A 19,253-nucleotide genomic window follows, 5' to 3' on the forward strand; every position below is an offset into this window, starting at 1 on the left:
TCAGTATGAAATTTCTTCATTACGGGACAATTCCACTGACTCAGCCTGCGCCATCAGCTGACAGTGCGATGTCAAACAATGGGTTCACAAACGGCAGCATGCGTTACTGAGTCAGGCCCAAAGAGCTCCCGAGGGCAGACTTAACTCACATCCGTCAACATCACAAGTAATATGTGCGTGAAAGCGGAGGAGAAAAATAACACAAAAACAAACAGTTATGGCTCAGTGGTGAAAGCTGAAGTGAGATGGACTTGGACAGACCAGCCATTGCTTAGCTGCAGTGGGTAATGTCCCGGTTGTCCTTGTAATAGGACTCATACAGGTTATTTTTACACTGTAAATACATGTCTCTCTTGATATTTATTATAAGATTTTAGCTGTGTATGGGTTTTCAGATATAATTATCATGTGAAATACCTTAGTAAAACTTTGCAAGTATTAATTTAAACAATTGCCTGGTTGCTTGAACATAATGGGTTTTTGAAATCACATCTTTAAATTTGTTTTAATTTTGCCCTAAATAATCATCTGTCTTGTTCTGAGAGACTGATAAGGCAAGGATTTTTAAAGCCACAACAATCTACTTCAACTGGTGAGGAATTCAAGATGAAGGTTTAGTCCCATCTGCCAGTCCAGTTGCCAGATAAGCATTTAAAAGGTCCTTTGTTCTCAGTGATTAGCTTTAACTTTCATCTTGCACCTGATGTGGCTGCACGTTGTTCACAGCAGGGGCATTTTTCCTCCTCCATCTTTAAGAGTATTTGGTAAAATTGTATTTTTTATGTTGGAGAAAGTGAGAACATGGGTATTTGTGGGGGAGTGTGAAGCTGTGTGCGTGTGTGTTCGCACACATGTGGACCATGTGTCAAGTGTCCTGCACCAGAAGGGCTGAATGCTGGGACGAGCCCACCATGGCTTTACCACACACATATACACACACACAAACACAAAATGACTTCACTGAGTCCCACACAGTATACGCCACTACTCGGACACAGCTCTATCTCCCACTGCCACTCGGCCACAGGAAGGTATTTTAGTTATGAGGTGAAATGCCTTGGCCCACTGCTGGACATGTGCAAACATTGTGTGTGCATATTAACATGTGACTCCCTGATTTTCCATTGTGTTACACAACAGTTATTGTGATTATGTCAAAGTGTTTAATCATGGATTTCACATGGGCTCAGCTGAACACCATGTAGTCATTAATTATTTGTAATATTTTGATATAAAAATCCTGCTTAAGATGAATCTCTACTCCACAAATATACAAAATTGTTTCAGATTTTTATAGATTCAACCCCTACATATTTGACCTGGAAGAACCCCTTCTTGATATTAGAAAAACAATTGACCTAAAAAAAAAAAAAAAAAAAAAATAATTGCTAAATTATATATTGTCATTGTACAAATTGTAGTATATGTTATTTATATACAATTGTTTTGGTTGTACTATTTTCATTTTCTTTAAGTCATGTACAGAATAGTGGATCTCCACGATGTAAGGGAAGGGTGACATGCCATCAACTGTAATTCTGTGGGTCTTTTTCTTTTCTGTACAGATCACACACATACACATGCAATAAACAAAATAAATATTAGCTTTTTTTTAAATTATTATTTGATTCAATGCCAACGAAAAAGCAAATGCATGAAATGAAATTATTTTTTATGATTTACCTGAATACAACATCTGGAAACTGAGTTTAAAAACCAATGTGTTCCAAAAGAGAAGACCATTTTTTTTTCTAGAAATAAAATGGCTACAATTTTGCCCGATTCAAAAAGCAAGTTGATTAAAATGTTCAATTATATTTAACTGATGTTTCCAATATCACGAACACACTGTTGGCTCACACAACAAAAGCAGATGCCTCTGCTTGATCTGTTCTTCTCAAAGTATTTTTTCTAAAAATACACAAGGAAAATAAACTTTTGGAGAAATTTAGGGAATAAAAAAGAAAAAGATCTTTAAATGATTTGAATATGTCTCTGGTATTAACATTTTTATTTATACAAATAAAAGTGACAGAAAAAGGGAAATGTGATGCTGTCAAAGAGACCATTCAAACACACACAGCTGTTTTCTTTTTTTTATTATTTAAGAAGGTTTTGATTGAGTGATGAGTTTGCACTCTGACGAGTAGCACAGATGCAATAACAGAGAACTGACTCTGCCAATTGTAGGAGTGGTATGCTGAAAACAATGAAAACAGCACGTGATAGATAGCTCAGTCAAAAGGTTAACGGTAACTCACAGACAAAACGTCTTGTTTTTAAAAAGTGCATTCACAAACATGACAAATATTCTCAACTCATGATGTCTATTTTTATGTGATACAAAATATGCATACCTGTTTTAGATTTGTCTGTATTTCTATACATAGATATTTCTTCAAAAGGATCACTTCTTTTTTCTTTTTACAAAGGTTAAAAGCAGGGTTGTGGTCATAGCAGCTTCGGATATCTCTAGCCTCTTTACAATGTAATGAGATACACATAGTCTCAACAGATATCCAAATAAAACCTACCATTTTGCTTTGTTGTTCAACTCAAAGGACATATTGTCTTTATTGAAAGAGATATTCATCAGTGAAGCCTGCAGTTTAGAAAAAAAAAAGGATCAATAAAATGCTTGGGCCATTAAATATATTTTTGTATACCCGCTTTTTTTGTCAATATCATAAATACTAAAGACACAGGACAATATTATAAGACAATGCTGGGAGACTAAATGTAAAGATTAAAATAGTTCAAACATTATTTTTTTTTCAAGTTTTCTAGTTCATGAGAAAGTAAAATATCAGGCGAGCACAGAAACACTATACTTCAGTCTTTTCTTCAGTCTTTCGGCCCTTTATATTTAAAAGAGCAACCGTAAACAAGGTTGCCGGACAAAGGTTAGACTGTCTTTAAACAAAACTCTGTCCTTTTGTGTTTTAGTCCTGTCCAGATAAGACGCTTGCCCATCATAACTGAGGCAGGATCCTGGTTTTCAAAGGAATTCATGAAAGCAGTCAAACATACTGAGAAAAAACAATAAGTACCATGCAAATCTTGCAAGACGACATATTCTCAAACAAGAGACAAAGTATTCTTCGTATAGGCGAAATATCAAGTGAGGAGGGAATGGGTGAAAGGCAAAGACTTCTAATCAATACTAAATACTATATTTCCAAAACCAAACAAAAAATATTGAATCTGTACATAATATAGTACGCATGAGTTCAGACTGGATCAGAAGTTTCTTTCCTCATTGTCAGACTCTTAGTCTTTGCCAAACGCCTACCTTGGAATAATACAGAAAAGTATCTTTAATTGATTCCAATCTCTTTGTTCTCCTCCATAAATCTGGAGAAGGGACGACTGGCCGTAACCTCCAGACTTGCCTTCTCCATACCCGTCATGGGAGGGCTGCTGCCGGGGTGAACACGGTCCATTCCTCCAGGCATGGCACCCAACGAAGTGATTCCTGCTCCGCCGAGGCTGACAGGCAGCTGGGTGATGCCTCCATTCTGAATCACTGAGATCTCGTTGTTCTTCATGGCCAGGCCGTTGGTGATGGCGGCTGCGTACTGGTTCCAGAAACCCGGGTCAACGTTCATGGCCCGAGCCGCCAGATCCTTCTGAAACATCTCGCTGAACTTCATGGCATCCCCGCCCAGCAGGGCCATGGGATTCTCCACAGACAGTCGCCGACCCCTTCGGGCTGGAGCATTGTTCCACATGTGTGTTCCCATGTGAACCTAAAATTAGCAACAAAACAGAGAGAGAATGAGAGACTTCACGAGCAAGTCCTAAAATACAAGCAAACAAAAATTGTATGAGCTGGAATAAAAGGAAAGAGTCCAAAACTGAATGTGAAAACAAACAAGCATACATTTTTGGAATTATTTTGTAGTGCATAAAGGTTTTAAAGTAGAAGAGATTTGGAATAGGCCGACTTCACAGAACTAATAAGGTATCAGCTACATTTTAGCCTCTGCTAAGACATTCAAATCACTAGATTTGAAAATTTGTGGCACATCAGTTGTAATTAATTGTGTATTCACTGATTTCAAATGTATACTGGTGGTATAAATGCACAGCTTTTGCTTTATTGAGCAAACAATCAGGACGGACGGTACAGTGGTTTCAAGAAGAGGGACATGCAGTTCTTCAAATCTGATCCTTGAGTGTTTTATATTTAGTGGTATGTGTCCATACACCCAGAATGACCCGTGCAAAGTAAAGTCCAAATTGAAGCTGGATCATACCTTCAGATTGCCCTTTGTGGTGAAAGCCCTTCCACAAATAGAGCAGGCGAAAGGTTTCTCCCCAGTGTGTGTGCGCTCGTGGATTTGCAGAGCACTGGCTGAGGAAAAATTCTTCCCACACGAGTGGCAGTTGTGCTGCTTAGGTGTACGGCGTGGAGGCGGGGGAGCCAACATGGGGTTGATGCTGGGACTCATGGTGGTCGTCGGCGCTGCAGCCGGAACCTGAATGCCCACGGGCAGGTGCGAGTTGTCGTTCAGGGACACTGACTTGCCATGTCCATTCATTTCCATTTTGATCATGTTTGAGGCAGTGCTGGCCAAATTCTGAGTGCTCAGCCCTTAGGAAGAAGAGATTAAATTAATACTATAAGACTGATACATTCAAATTACACACAGTAACTTTTCTAACTGGGAGTCTCGTAACTGCAATATAGCTTCTTGAATTAGTCAGATTTTAGAACATACAAATCATTATTGCATTTACGAGGCTGATGGGCCTTTTATGTTTATTTGGTAATTCAGCTGCATTATGTTTTCACCTACATTTACTCATTCTCTGGTTATCACCATTTAACTACACATGAAATTATGTTTTTGTTGATTTTGCACATACACACCTCGATCTCTATTTAGAAACAGCATGTTGAAGTGGCTCTCCTCCTTGATGAAGTGCCTGCCAGGTTGAGTGGCAGTCAGGTCAAGGGCCCCGGTACCTTCAGTCGCCGAAAGCGGAGATGGGGTCTCTGATTTTTCCGACTTCACTTTTGTCAACCCAGCTATATTGTTCTCGTGGCCCTCCTCTGCTGTCATGGCACTGCTGTTGTTATTATTGTTGAGTGTAGCTGGGGACTTGGATCGCTGGCTTTCAGAATGGTTGTGAACTGGGGACAAATGCTGCATAGAGCCAGAGGATTCGGACAAAGCGGGGCTCCCCAAGCTTTGACCTTCAATATCCCCCACTGCAGACAGGGAATCGGTGGTAAAGCAATCATTCTCCCTTCCAAAGCTGCCGCCGTTCTGTGCAGGCCTCTGACCAAATGAACGAGTCATGTTGGCAGTAGAGTCGATCATCTTCATCTGGTTCTCCATTGCAGCAATGCTGGAGATGATGGAAGGTGGTGGGGAGCTCCCAGGTGAATAAGGTTTAGATGGATCCACTTCTCCTTCTTTTAGGTCAATGTCATCGTCCATAGCCTGCTCCATTTCATCCAGAAAGTCATCATCATAATTGCTCATCGCATCTAAGCTCTTCTCATCAAAGGAGAGGTCGGTTTCCATCTCCTGCAGGCTTTCAGGGACAGGAGTGTTGGGGATCTGCCCTCCCATGTGCATACGAATGTGCTGTTGCAGCACTACGGCATTGGTGAACTTCTTCTGGCAGATCGGGCAGGAGTGCTGGACCCGTAGCGGGGGTTTAGACCTATGGACTCCGAAGTGTGTTTTCAGGTTTCCCTTGGTGGTGAATGCCCGCCCACATATTTTGCATTTGAATGGCCTCTCGCCAGTGTGGATGCGGTAGTGCATCTTCAGAGCACTCTGGCAGCTCAGAACACGATGACAGATAACACACTGGTTGGGATCGGTCATCTTCTTGTCAATGTTCTCGACGAGCTGCTGTAACTTTGATGTCTCTGAGGTTTGCATAGAGTCTAGGAGGCCTCCAAAGGGAAACTTGGCCTTAAACTGGTCTGATAGCATGGGAAGGACAGGATGGGAATTCGAAACCGAGTTGGGGCTACTGATGGGTTCAGTGACCTGGCCATTGCTGGACGATGTTGTGGAGGTGACAGTAGTGGAAAGAAGCACTTTAGTTACTGTAGGTGTGGTGGTTGTGTTCTCTCCTGGCCGAGTAGAACAGCTTGGGGGCAAGAGAATACCTTCGGGCTTCAGGAGAGGAGGTGCGTCACTCCCTAGGCTGGGTTTAGGAGAGGGCGAAGTAGTAGTCATGCCAGAGTCAGTGATGATATTTGGGGACAAAGATGCACACTCGCTCGAAGGTGGGGATGGCCTCTGAGGAGACCCGTTGAGTGGAGTGAGGCTTGGAGACTCGCCAAAACCTCCCATCATACTGGGGAGCGTCGGAGGCAGCTGGAGCCCGACAGAGGTGGGGACAGTGGGAAGGACAGGTTTACTGTCTAGCCACGTGGTTACAGGTTTTTCTGGGGGCAGCGACATGCCATATGGGATGCCTGAGCTTGTGGGCACATTGTCCAGGTACTCTGGCACAGGGTAAGGGTTCATCTGAATATGTGGGTATTTCTCTTTGTGCCTCTGGAAGTGGACTTTCAGATTCCCTTTGGTGGAGAAGCGGTTGCCACATATGTTGCATTTAAAGGGCCTCTCTCCAGTGTGGGAACGCAGGTGGATTTGTAGGGCACTGTCACTGCCAAACACCTTGGCACAGAACCGGCACTTATGCTTGAAAAAGGGGTCCTCTGAACTGGGCTTGGTGTCAAACACAGACACATTTGGGGGCTTCCCCTTGCGGTGCTTCATTAGAGCAGAGAGGGGGTCGAGCGCATTGGCTGTGGCTGCTATGCTGGCCAGTGGATTGGGGAAGATAACGCTGCTCGATGAGCTGTGAGGTATCAGCGGTAGACTGGAGGCAGAACTCAGGATGCTGCTATGACTGAGTGAGGGAGGGGTGGTGGAGTTCCTGGGAAGAGCTGAGCTGCTGCTGATACCCCCACCTCCTGTTACACTACTACTGGTGCTAATGTTTGTGACTGAGGACGAGCAGGTGGGAAGTAGAGATGACAATCCAATACCACTTGGTGGGGGAAACACTGAATTATTTGAGGATGTGTTCGGAATTGAAGTGATAGACTGCTGACTAACACTTTGTGGTGTTTGACAGAGAGGCCCTTCTATTGCTGAGGTCAGAGTTGAAGGTCCTTGACTATTGAGAGTGGCCGGCAACCTGACAGGCAGCTGATGGACAGGGGGAGTGATGAAGTTATGTAGCTGAAGCTGACTTGCAACAGGAGGGACACAGGAGGATACAGGCCCCTGGTTTCCGGCAGCGTTGCTGTGATGGTGGTTGAGAGCAGGCTGTGGGGCAGACTGTCTGTTCATGAGAGCCACCTGACTACGTATTTGTTCTATTAGCTGCAGCTGATGAATCTGCTGCTGCTGGAGGGCCATCAGCTGGTCGAGGATCATGGGAATAGCCATGGTGGAAACCCCACTGCCCGCTGCTGCTCTTACACTCTGTGAAAACTGGGCAACTGCAACCCGGGTGCCATGCAGGGTCTCCAAGGTAACATTGGTGCTTGGCATGGCGTAGCTTGCGATAGCAGAGGGAACAACATCATTGAGCTGAGGTAGGGAGCCATCTGGCTCAGGGGATGTCACATCTCTCTCTTCAGGATCCACATTTTTTTCAGGAGAAAGCTCCAGCTCCATCTGCTCGTCCTCCTTTTCCAGGACATTGACCCCATTTAAAGTTGCTGTCTCTGGGCCGTCGTCCCCCTCACCAGCAGGACTGTGGTTGCCCTCCCTGGGGTCCTCGCTGTCATCCTGCTCACTCGGGCAGCTTGGTGCAGGGGAGGGCTCTGAAGGGTAATCCTGGGTGGGGTTAGGCGTGTCCTCATTGTCATTCACTATGAGCACCAGGGGGTTCTTGGTGCAGCTATTTAAATGTTCACAGAAGTCTGACCACTTGAAGAACTCAGCACAACACTTCTCACATACATGGGTCTCCTCACTGCCGCTGCGGCTCTCGTTCCCACTGTCGGCATCCTCCAGCACTTCACCTCGGGCTGCGGGGGGAGTGGGGGGGGGGGGGGAAGAAAGAAAGAAGAATTAATGAATAAATAATCAATAAAGAATCCACACATATTTTGCAGTGCAGTGCTGCAAAGATTTAACCTTTGATTTTTTTCTCTCTTTTAACATAACCAAAATCAATATGCTTTTTATTTTTTTACTCTGAACAAATTGCCCGAGTTCACCAATTCTCAAGACCCAGATTTGTGCATTCGCACCCTCTCCGTAGAACCAGCTAATAATTTTCTTTGTGCAATCCATCAAATTATGAGGGCCTATCAATTGTGGATACTGCCGCTTAATGAAATTCCATAGAACCTATTGATTTCCAATATTTCATACAATTCACAGCTGCCTCATCTGTTGGGTACAAATCAGGACTTTGATGGCCCCATTAGGATTCCCCTCTGCTATCAAGCTCAGTCATTTCCACCTGAATTTCAAATGCCCAGGCCTTTTCATTTAGCATTGCAAAGGTAACATTTTAGCCCAGAGGCTACACAAGGGACTCTGTATTGAACTTTTATGATGGCAGGAAGAATTTATAGTCAAAAGTAAGTGCATAGATTTGTTGAATCTACAGTATTTATATACCGGCTACACAGTGAATAGCAGTGAATATAAACTGGACAATTTAAAATGTGTAGCAATATCTATAATTTAAAAGTGTTCCCACTTTGAAATACTTTTTGAAATGTTCAAAATCCAAAACATTCACTTTCGGTAGAGAAATGCTCTTTCTCTTTCTCTCTCCGTCTTTCTTTCTCTCCCTCTCTCGTGCTCTCTGACATAAGACTCAACAAATTACATGCTAGTGCCATGGCAGCAAAGTCTCTGATTAGTTACACATGTTTAATCACAGTTGTAGGAAGCCACTTCCTCTTCCACATGCAACCATCAAGAGTCAAACAAACCAGCACAAACTCTGAACATGGGCTAAATTCACACCTGATCAAAACCATGTAAAAATGGCCTCCCTTGTAAGTTTATTTTTTCTGTTTTAAGTATAGTTCTAGAGTGTGTGTGTGTGTGTGTGTGTGTGTGTGTGTGTTTGCAAATGAGTGTTTCTGCATCTGTGTTGTCAATGTATATATGTCCCTTTCATTACTAGTAGGAAGTGTACTCAATCACCGCCAAGGCATGGAAGCACGTATTTTACTTCAGTGTCCTGTTCAGTTTACACTCAAAGACCCTGCTAATCTAACTATTTATCCACAAATTAAACCATTTTATACACACTTCACACGATAGAAATGTTTGGACAATTTCACAGGCATTTATTGCAAATAAAAATGATGCATTTCATGAAAAGATGGTCAGTCTAAAAAGGCTTTAAAAGAAGGTGGAGCTCTTTGCTGATTTTTTTTTCAAGGGTGCTATAAACGAATGAAAAAGTTAAATATGGGTCGATGATTATTTGTGTGTATATGACTATAAAACTGAAGGCACAAAAAGCATGTCTCAATGAAGCAATTCTGTTTTCACCTATGACAATTCTTTGCCCAAATCATGAGAGTGCATCACACCCAAAAGGCTTAACCGGCCTGAGTTTTGACTTAAAAAGATAAAGTAATTCCAGTATGAGTGGCCTCTGAAAACCACCAGGAAAGGCTGTACGTTACATTCAGCACATGTTTGCCTGACATTCAAAGTCCTTCTGCGCTTTGTAAGTGAGTAATCATGAGATTCATACTGTGCTTACGCTAATTTCAAAGGTTAAAATGAAGCGAGGCGAGCCATGGCGAAGCAGACATGAAGCATTTGTGCCAATTACAGTGACTCATTAGTAAAGAAATTCATCACTCCTCCTATAATTTGTGGCCAAAGGGGGCATGCGCTATCATGGTCTGGTGTCTGTGACTTAATTAATTATAAACAGAATGGTTTTGGACAGGCTTCGTGTTCTCATGCTCACTGGGGGCTAGAGCTGACAGAGGCCGATATTATTTTACTTAATCACGTATGTTTGCAGGTAAAATTAAAAATTAAAAATCTGCCTGAGCAATGAAAGGAAAATAAAATTTACAGATACGAAGCACATTTTTATTCTGGCATTTATCTAGTATAAAAAGTCCTTTAAAAATTCCTTTGAGAGAAAAAAAATATATTATTGATTTAAGCTAAAATACAAACAAACAAAAAAAAATCAACAAGGGAGAAGGAGCCAGTGACTGGAAACCTCAGCGCCACGTGACAGCAGGCTAAAAAGCTCCTTAGGCCAGCAGCGGACAGCAGGACTCATTTCCATAATTGAGGGTTGAAAGGTCAACGCAAATGAGTAGGCATTGTGTTGAGCTGATTAGTTATTAGAATGGTATTACTGTCAATCTCTTTTATTCATTCATACAATTACAAGCAGGGGCCTTTGTATGCCTCTGACCTCACACACACACACACACACACACACACACACACACACTGACACATTTTCTCAGTCAGACAAAGAACATACACAGAATACGTGTATATGTATAGGGATCAACACCTAAAAGATACACACACATAAACACACTCTTTGCTGGAACTGGAGAATCTGGCATGTGTAGAAGTATTTTCTGCACAGGCCTGCCTTTTAAAATTTACACTATACGTTTTCAAAAATAAAAAAATAAATGATTGCTGCTTTTCCCCCTTTTTCCTGCTTCTAATTTATATTTGTGTATTTAAAAATTCCTCATTTGAAAATATCTTTCCTGTCTGACATTTTTATTTCTTTGCAGCATTTATTGTTGGAACATCCAAAGGATATCATGATGAATTTTTCAAAATTGATCTCAACACCCTCAAAAGCTCAAAATACTTTGACTCACTAAAAATCACTGCAATTTGAAAATAACTAAGAAAATAAGTGAGATGCAGGAATTTGCTGTTGTTTCTGTCAGTTTGAACATTGCTCCAATTATTCGGTATTAAATACACTAATACAACCTAAATATTTGTATACCCTCAGTGAAAATATTAAAACACTGTTTATGCTTATAATTTTGAAAAAACGTGTGTCTTCAGTCACCATCAGAATGTACTACCATTGTGTTTTCTGTCAAGATGACATTTTGTGGTTGTTTTGTGTTTGCAAGACAGTGAAAGGGTGCATGTGTGTATTTGTACATATATGTGTGTGTGTGTGTGTGTGTGTGTGTGTGTGTGTGTGTGTGTGTGTGTGTGTGTGTGTGTGTGTGTGTGTGTGTGTGTGTGTGTGTGTGTGTGTGTGTGTGAGGGGGGTATTGATTTTCCTATAGCATGAGAAAGGAAGGGATGAAAACAAAATCCAATCCGTTTTTCATTCCTTTAAAAGTCTTCATTTACTCAGATGCAAATATTAAGCTGATCGCAGTCAATAGGGGGATTGTAGACATTGAATCTGTGTGTCCGCTATCTTGCTCAGCAATCTTTGGCATGCTAACTGAAACCGCTAATCTGACATATTATATCAGATGAGGTATTCATGCTTTCCACTGATTCTGTGAAAGCCACAGAGCTGGGCATTGACCGAAGCATTTGGGCAAGTACTAATTCTCCCATTCTTAACAATTTCCAGATTCACGAAGCGAATACACACACAGACAATGACACTATGTTAAGGTATTGGTATCTCATTATAAAATTGGGTGTTGTAATTTAATCCATTAGCAGCTTCGTCAAACAATGTAAAAGTTACATTTAATTTACATAAACCCAAAACAGTAAGAGCAGCACTCTTACAGTGCTCCTACAGCCACCCCTCCTCCTCCACCTTTAAAATGCATAGCTCTCAAGTATCTGAAGAGACTTTAGGATCCTTGAAGAGAGATGGATCACTGTAGGTCCTGCTCAAGTTGGGAGGCGAGGGTAAAAAAAAAAAAGAGAAAAAAAAAAGGCCTGCTGGGTCCAACAATGTTGTAATTCCTGTCCTAATTACGTTTTTCCATTGCTCTTTTTGAAATTCCACCACAACTCTAATCTTCGCAGCAAAATTATTCTTTTAAACATTGAAGTTTTCTGTTTTTTTAAAGTTTTTTGACAGACAACTATTAAAACTGAGATATTGTGTGTAATCTGCTTCTTTTTAATGTTGAAATTATCTGCAGCAGAAGGTGAAAAATTTGATTTTACTTAATATTGTGAAGCGATACTTTCCATTTAAAAAATACTGAATCTGTCACAATGAGCGTTGCATTAATTCCAATTATTTGCACACTATTATTTACATGCATTTTTAAACCAGCAGCTCCTTCAAATGAATGATATTTGCAGTCCCTTGACAGTAATCTCTCTGTGGCTACTCCCACTAAGCATCTCCTCGAATGATCCCTCGGACCTGCAGAGGCTCGAGCGTCGAGTACGGCTCTGTGAGTGTGTGAGTGTGTGAGTGTGAGTGTGTGTGTGTGTGTGTGTGTGTGTGTGTGTGTGTCATCGGCCTGGTCAGCCCTACTGCAGAGTGGTACAGTCATATCCGTACTAACAGAGAGGCCTTTGTCATTGCCTGCAGATGTGGAGCAGCCAAAACATTAACGATTTGTTTGTGTAAGCATTTGCGATACAGTATTCAATGACGGTACTCTGTCCAGATGACTGTGTCACCCGTCAAGATGGCTCTCTGTCTCTGGATCTACAAAAGAACTCGAGATGAGGAGGAGGCGTCAGGAGCTAATGGGTGTCCATCCGCTGCAGGCAAAAGACATATTTAATAAATCTTTGTTTTAGCTCCTTTTCTATCGCGTTTTACTTTTCCAAAATCGCACAAAAAACAACTTTTATACCCACAAAAAAAACACCATCATCGTCAGACACATGCTCCCCCATGACCCTACACTCTCTCAACAAATTGGCTCTTAAATCATCCAAACAAACCAAAGGAAAACATCAAAACAAAACCCATTTATGACAAAATTCACCTCATCAGCTGACGACCTGTTAGCTTCCTCCAAACCTGCTGTCTTTCCTCATGTTAAACGGTGATTCCCTCACCTGTCTAGTTCTTCCTCTCAATCAGGTATGTGTGTGTGTGTATTTTCAGTGCTGAGTAGTAATTAAGACACAGCCATATTTGAGTGCCCTCTTGAAGACATCTCTGGCACAACTATGTGGGTGGTCCACAGGCCTGCACCCAATGGTGAGAGGGGGATTAAAACAAAAGGCAAAGGCACTGCAGGGGAAGTGGACAACAACCGTGTTGTCACTGTCAGCAGGGATTTTCTCACTATATTATATATTTTTTGCACCTCATAACTACACGTGTCCCTTTAGTCAAACATTGAACAGAGAGGAAAAGGTCCTGTCTGAACATTTGAACTCTGTTTGAGAAGATTCGACTCCTAAAAATGTGAATATGGCCTGTGACTGTGTTCTCCTGAGATGTTTGATATAATATTTACGGAGCAATAATCCTGGAGAAATATATTTTTCTTGTTTGAAATGATCCTGTGCATGTCCGCTGACGACTGAGGAAAATTCCACCACTTCTCAGTGTGATTGTGCACAGCCAGCTCACAACTCTACATGCACAACTTCAAAGACACAGGATGCGGAGGAAGTGTCGGTGTGGTGAAAAGCCCGTCGCTGCTCACACTTTCTAGGACACGAGTAAGCTGCTGCCAAGGTCAGCGGCACACATGTTCTAATTGTGCAAGGAGCTTGACATCTAGCGGCGCTGGCCGGGGCGAGACAAAGGTTAAGTCAGCAAGCTTTATAAAAGCACTCCTAAGCAGAGCCCCACCCCCCTTCCTCACCCCCCCCCCCACCCCCCCCCCACCCCATCCGTATCCTACCACACACAGACACACGAACACACAACCCCCTATGCCCCCAGGGGGCAAGTGTCCGAAGGCCTGAGGGGGAGATGATCTGCCAGACAAGCGCTTGCTGGCACTTGATTTGAGTTTTTCATGTTTTCGGGGATGCAGTGTATTAAAGAGGCACCACTAAGCTCAGGGAAAAAAAAAAAAGAAAAACATATTTAAAAAAATAGATCAGATCAAATCAAAGATTTTATCTATTTTTTTTTGGGGGGGGGAGGGGTGAACACACACGGTGAAGTTTATATCCAAGCTCCCTCATCTGTCTCGTTTGTTGATGATTTTCACGACACAAAGTGTGTCCTTGAGCACTATTTGAACATGCTCGACTTTCTCTTCATCACTCGCCCAACAAGTATGGATTTTAAGTCTAAATGGAGCCACGGCTGACGATTGGAACTTTTGAATTTCTTTCGACATTATATGCAGTGATTTGTCACCGATCAATAGTGTTCGTCACAAGCTGTACCACAGCGACGGGGAGCGGAGAATCTGACCATGCTGCAATGATACACTGACAATCTGACATTTGTAGCTGGCCGTGTAAGGTAGCTTTGGATGAGACATGGTATTATTAGGTTTATTTAAGTGTGTATGGGCTCGCTGTGCTCGGCCAAAGGCTTGGGATTGTTTCACTGCGACGTCTGTCCTAAAAACAAGCGAACCACTATAGTGATCCAGCAAGGCAAGAACATTCCTCGGCCACTTCCAGTCTTAAGCACAATGGCAGTGACAGTATACAGTATGTTGCCCATAACACAGTCTGTGTGTGTTTTTTTGTTTTATTTTAAAGTGAAGAAAGGTGCGTGTTTTTTTTACAGGTTTTTAAAATATTTGACGCTCGTTTCTTCTTTTGGTTGAAAACATTTCTGTTTTATAAATCGTGATTATAATTTTAAATCCAAATGCAAATCAATCAAGATCAGATTTTACAGAAAGAGAAGAAGATTTGCTTTTCATTCCACAATCCAACAGGAGAGCAACCTGATGTATGTTTCGTATCTCTGACCAAAATCTGAGAAGGGTTATCTCAAATGCCGAAACACTGACAATGTTTGTGTCAGTGAAGGGCCCATAAATTACAAATAAATCCAAAAGAGTAAATCAGACAAAAGAGAGTCGTCAGTGATTTCCCTCCTCTAACACCAACATTTCCCCATGCAAAGAGAGCTGCTCCCATGAGATTACATCACGCATTTCTATTCTAAAGAAGCCCTAGAAAATGTGTGTGTGTGTGTGTGTGTGTGTGTGTGTGTGCGTGTGTGTGTGTGTGTGTGTGTGTGTGTGTGTGTGTGTGTGTGTGTGTGTGTGTGTGTGTGTGCGTGCGTGTGTGACTAGGTGTGTGTGTTGGCCAACACGAGCTAACATAGAAAGGTATAAATAATAGCAAGGATTTGTGGAGAGCACTGAGCTTCATGGATACCCAAAACAAAATACATCTGTCTGCGTTTAGCAAAGATAAATAAAAAGGAAAACAGCTGGAGTAGTGAGAAATGTATGATTTTCAAAGTAAAGCGTAGTGTTATTATTCAGGTTTGGTAAAATAATACAAAATAAATAAACCAATTAATCAATGTCTCATCCTTCTCTCTCTCTCTCTCTCTCTATATATATATATATATATATCAGATTGGATTTTTTTTTTTATATTTATTAGGCCCATATTAAAATCACATTTAAAAATTGTTTATCAAACATATGAAGAGGATTTCTGCACTTCAAAATAAGTTAAATAAAATCCATCCAGTTGTCATGTTATTCCTCTAATTCCTCCAGCACTTCACCTTGCTTTAAACATAACTTCAGCTCTATGATGATGATTTTGTTGCGCAAAAATATGAGTTCAGGCTACAGGATAAATAATCTTCCTTTTTCTTCCCCCCACATGGTCAGGATGAGCTCTGTCAGCCGATCTTGTCGACATTGTGAGCAAAAGGGAACAAATCAAGTGTGCTAAATTTATGTGAGGGGGGTAAACAAAAACATTTCCATAACAAAACAAGGCTTCGACCTGCAACAGATTCCGCATTTTGCTCCTTGCAGTGCCAGACAGGCGCTCAGGGACAAAAGACACCGATTGTAAAATCAAAAAGAAAAATCAAAAAATAAATAAAAAATCAACCGTTTCCCATTTATTAAATATATATTATTTATATATAGTTCAGGATTTACTGTATCTGCGGATTTTTTTAATTTTATTTTAACAGCTTGAGTGGAAAATGTGAAATATTCCCCAATTTATAAATGTGTGTGTTTGTACATCGCTGGAGATATTTTTGATGTGCGCGCATGCATCTATAAAATCAACTGGAAAAGACTGAAAACAGTATTAAAAAACACAGCTCCGATATTTGACGCATAAAAAGTCTGAAATCAGTTTTAATTCAAAACAGGCCTTTGCAAAAAGGCCTCCAACACATAAAGTAAAGGCTGCAAGTGTTGTAAAATATGATATGAATTTGTTCTATTAATCCTGGAAGTCATCTGTCAGCCAGCAGCCGATCATATGATGCAGCCTGGACGAGATGCAGGTTAAAGAGAGTTTTTGGAATAAAACAAACACAGAACTTCTTTATCGAGAATCGTACACTTCTCTGTCGATTGGGGAGAGATGTTTAACTTATTAAATGTATAACAATGGATTTCTTACAATTTTCTGCAGCTATATTTAAGAAATAAATCCTATCGGCAAACCAAGCAATAATACAAATTAATCTAATGTATGTTCAAATTTAGAGAAACGGGTGAAAACGCGTCTAAAGCAGAGTGAAGTAGTGAACAGCAGGGTTGTGAGGGGGAAGTTGTCTGTTTGAAGAGAGATCTGGATAAGCGACCTGAGCTGATCAAATCCACTCACCGTGCTCGGAAATCACACCGGCTAGTGCGGGATCCTCGTCCGACTTGAGGTGCTGGGGCTTGGCTTGCTTGCGTCGGGACATGCTGCTGGCGTCAGTGCTGGCGATGCTGCTGCGTTTGCGCTCCGAGATGTGTCTGCGTTTTGCAGATACATCAGCGACGAGCGGAATGAATCAACACACAAAAAGTTCGCAAACAGTCTGGTAGCGGAGAGAGGGGGGCCAAAATGTGAAATTAGCCAGTGTTGCTGCTGCCGCTGCTGGTGCTGTGCGTTGGATTGCGCATGTCGGTATAATAATTATGATAGTGAATAATGCCTCGCGATTAATGGCACCGTGTGAAGGTGGGGAGGATTGGCTGGAGTCCAGCGAACGCGCATTGGATATGGTAATGAGGGACGGACTAAGCAATTAGCCGCTTCACTCTCAGACTTTATCCTCTCTTTTCTCTTTACTATCCAGCCTCCCCCAACAACACAACACAACACACCAAATCTCTTGTTATGCCCAGTTCACAGGGGGGGTCTTCAACGGGGAACGCCAGTCTCCTGTCCCCCTCCTCCTTTCACGAAGCGCACTGACTCACAAGTGCTAAGATTCACCAGCGCGTTTCTTCACGAAATGTCTCTCATCTTCATCACTCTGACCTTTATGATCCCACTTTCACCGAACTTCAGAAAGTGTCTTCTTCTAAAGACTATTTTGAGATATTGGCTCAGTTCTCGCACTTTCTCTCCCGGTAACTTCTTTTGTGTGTGTGTGTGTGTGTGTGTGTGTGTGTGTGTGTGTGTGTGTGTGTGTGTGTGTGTGTGTGTGTGTGTGTGTGTGTGTGTGTGTGCAGAGGCTGAATACGCAGCACCTTCTGAACTGGACTCAAAGCGTCGTTTAAGGTCCCTGAGGTGTTTCAATGCGTTAAAGTTTTCTCCTGGTGGGCATCTTTCCGGTAAAGTAGCTGTTATTTGATTTAATACCCGGGTATCTGCAGCGGGAAAGTGGACAGGACGAGTTAAGTTATTGACAATAGCAATAAACTGTTACCGTTTTTTCTTTTCAAATGGCGCAGCTTCGCTTTCCAAACTTTGACGCGCGTCTTCCGAGAGAGCGGCGCCACGACTAGCAACAGTCCTCCTCTGAAGTACCAACAACGATGTCAGTGTGATCAAAAACTAATTTGTCCGGCAAAGAGAAGTCGCGTCAGTGTTTGTGATCAGGATGAAGTTCCCCTCGTACTCCTCCTCCTCTCGCCGTGTTAAGCTCCCAGTTGCGCCCTCGCCTCGGTGCGCTCTCCAAAAGTGGCTTTTCTTGATATTTCGGTGACCAAACCCGACAACAGCGCTTGTTTTCCAAACGAAAGCTTCGCTCGGTGTCTTCCCCGTCGGTCGGTTCGCGGGCTCACATCGAAGCCAACTTTGAAGTTATCTTCTGGCAGCCCACGAGCAGCGTCGGTCTTTCGTTGCTGGGCATGGCTCTGTGTGTGTGGGGGACTGAGCTGTGTGTGAGTCAACCCCCAAGCAGGGGTTCAGCCCATTGCTTTCAGTCACCACTAGGATGTACCACCACGTTATTGTTCAGTGGATCGTCCTCAGACTCCGCTGTGAACACCTAGATTTGACCTCCCATCATATAATATCTCATAGCTCGCACCAGGGGCCACCTGTAATGGATAGGTTGTCATATTAATCTCGTAGAGTATTATGTTTTATGAGATGGTCGACTTTGTAGCTCCACGGTCGGCTTTCCATCACAACATCCCACCTGTTCTTCATATTTCATTCTACTTTAAGATCATTTTACGCACGGTGGCAGCCACAGGAGACGCAGCTTGTCCTGTACTTGCATATATCTTGGTCAATTATTATAAATATTAATAATACAATTAATAAAATATATTTTAAAGACCCCTTCATGACTTCATGAGATCATTTTCTCTCTCTTATGGTTAAAATGAAAAGAGGGTAAAACGATGTTGTGCACTGGTGGCAGCTCACCGTGGCACTGCATAAACACATTAACCCTTTACGTTGCTCGTTGTTATTTGCATTGAAATGTCCAGACGCATGGCATGGTGGGAAAACAATTCAAAGGATTAGGGTGTGACGCAGGGTGGCATGTAAATAGGGCAAAAATAAAAGCCTGCTTCTTTTTTTTAAACTGAATTAACATGATTTGCACAATAAGCCTCTGAGTTGTTTTATTGTATTATCTTAATTATTTTTATATTGCAAACGGCTTCATAATTGATGTAGATATTGCATAAGTGTTCTTCATTAAAAAAAATGATGTGAAAAGTATTCATATTATTATGTTATCATGTTTGTTTGTGACAGAAAAGCTGAATACATTAAAACGCGTTTTACTGTAATGATGGATTCTGCAGCTTTTTTCTGTTATAGAGGGGGAGGCTCAGCTATACCCCCCCCCCCCCCGCGCGCGCGCTCCTTCCTCCCTCCCCTTCGTCTGTTTGACTTGTCTATTCCCCTGTGTCCACCTCATATGAGAGACAAATCTGTTGACAACAAGGTCGTCCTATGAGCAAACTTTCTGTTTTCTTCTTCCTCTCCTTCTCTTTCCATCATCCCCTTCGAAGTTATGTCCAA

The 19,253-nt window shown here is 42.1% G+C and overlaps 1 protein-coding gene across 1 annotated transcript; it reads right to left on the reverse strand.

Annotated features, from left to right (window-relative positions):
• Positions 1-2,084: 2,084 nt before the first annotated feature.
• On the reverse strand, positions 2,085-17,460 carry sall3a (spalt-like transcription factor 3a). Its single transcript, XM_069693045.1, has 4 exons — positions 16,659-17,460; positions 4,877-8,020; positions 4,260-4,597; positions 2,085-3,749 (listed from the first exon to the last, which is right to left on the reverse strand). The coding sequence occupies exons 1-4, from the start codon at positions 16,738-16,740 to the stop codon at positions 3,318-3,320; spliced, it is 3,996 nt and encodes a 1,331-aa protein (XP_069549146.1). The 5' UTR covers positions 16,741-17,460; the 3' UTR covers positions 2,085-3,317.
• Between the last annotated feature and the right edge of the window lie 1,793 nt (positions 17,461-19,253).

Source organism: Brachyistius frenatus, unplaced genomic scaffold (genome assembly GCF_029030835.1).
Source record: "Brachyistius frenatus isolate BFR_SWC_R1_liver_20210118 unplaced genomic scaffold, ASM2903083v1 Contig_14, whole genome shotgun sequence".
Classification (NCBI taxonomy): domain Eukaryota; kingdom Metazoa; phylum Chordata; class Actinopteri; family Embiotocidae; genus Brachyistius; species Brachyistius frenatus.

What these genes read in the sequence shown, in the direction of transcription:
- sall3a (XM_069693045.1), bottom strand. Translation starts at nt 16,740, where the DNA reads ATGTCCCGACGCAAGCAAGCCAAGCCCCAGCACCTCAAGTCGGACGAG. An exon ending in CGGTGTGATTTCCGAGCACG is followed by an intron (nt 8,021 to 16,658) that starts GTGAGTGGATTT and finishes CTCCCCCCGCAG; the next exon opens with CCCGAGGTGAAGTGCTGGAG. An exon ending in GTTTCTAAATAGAGATCGAG is followed by an intron (nt 4,598 to 4,876) that starts GTGTGTATGTGC and finishes CTTCTTCCTAAG; the next exon opens with GGCTGAGCACTCAGAATTTG.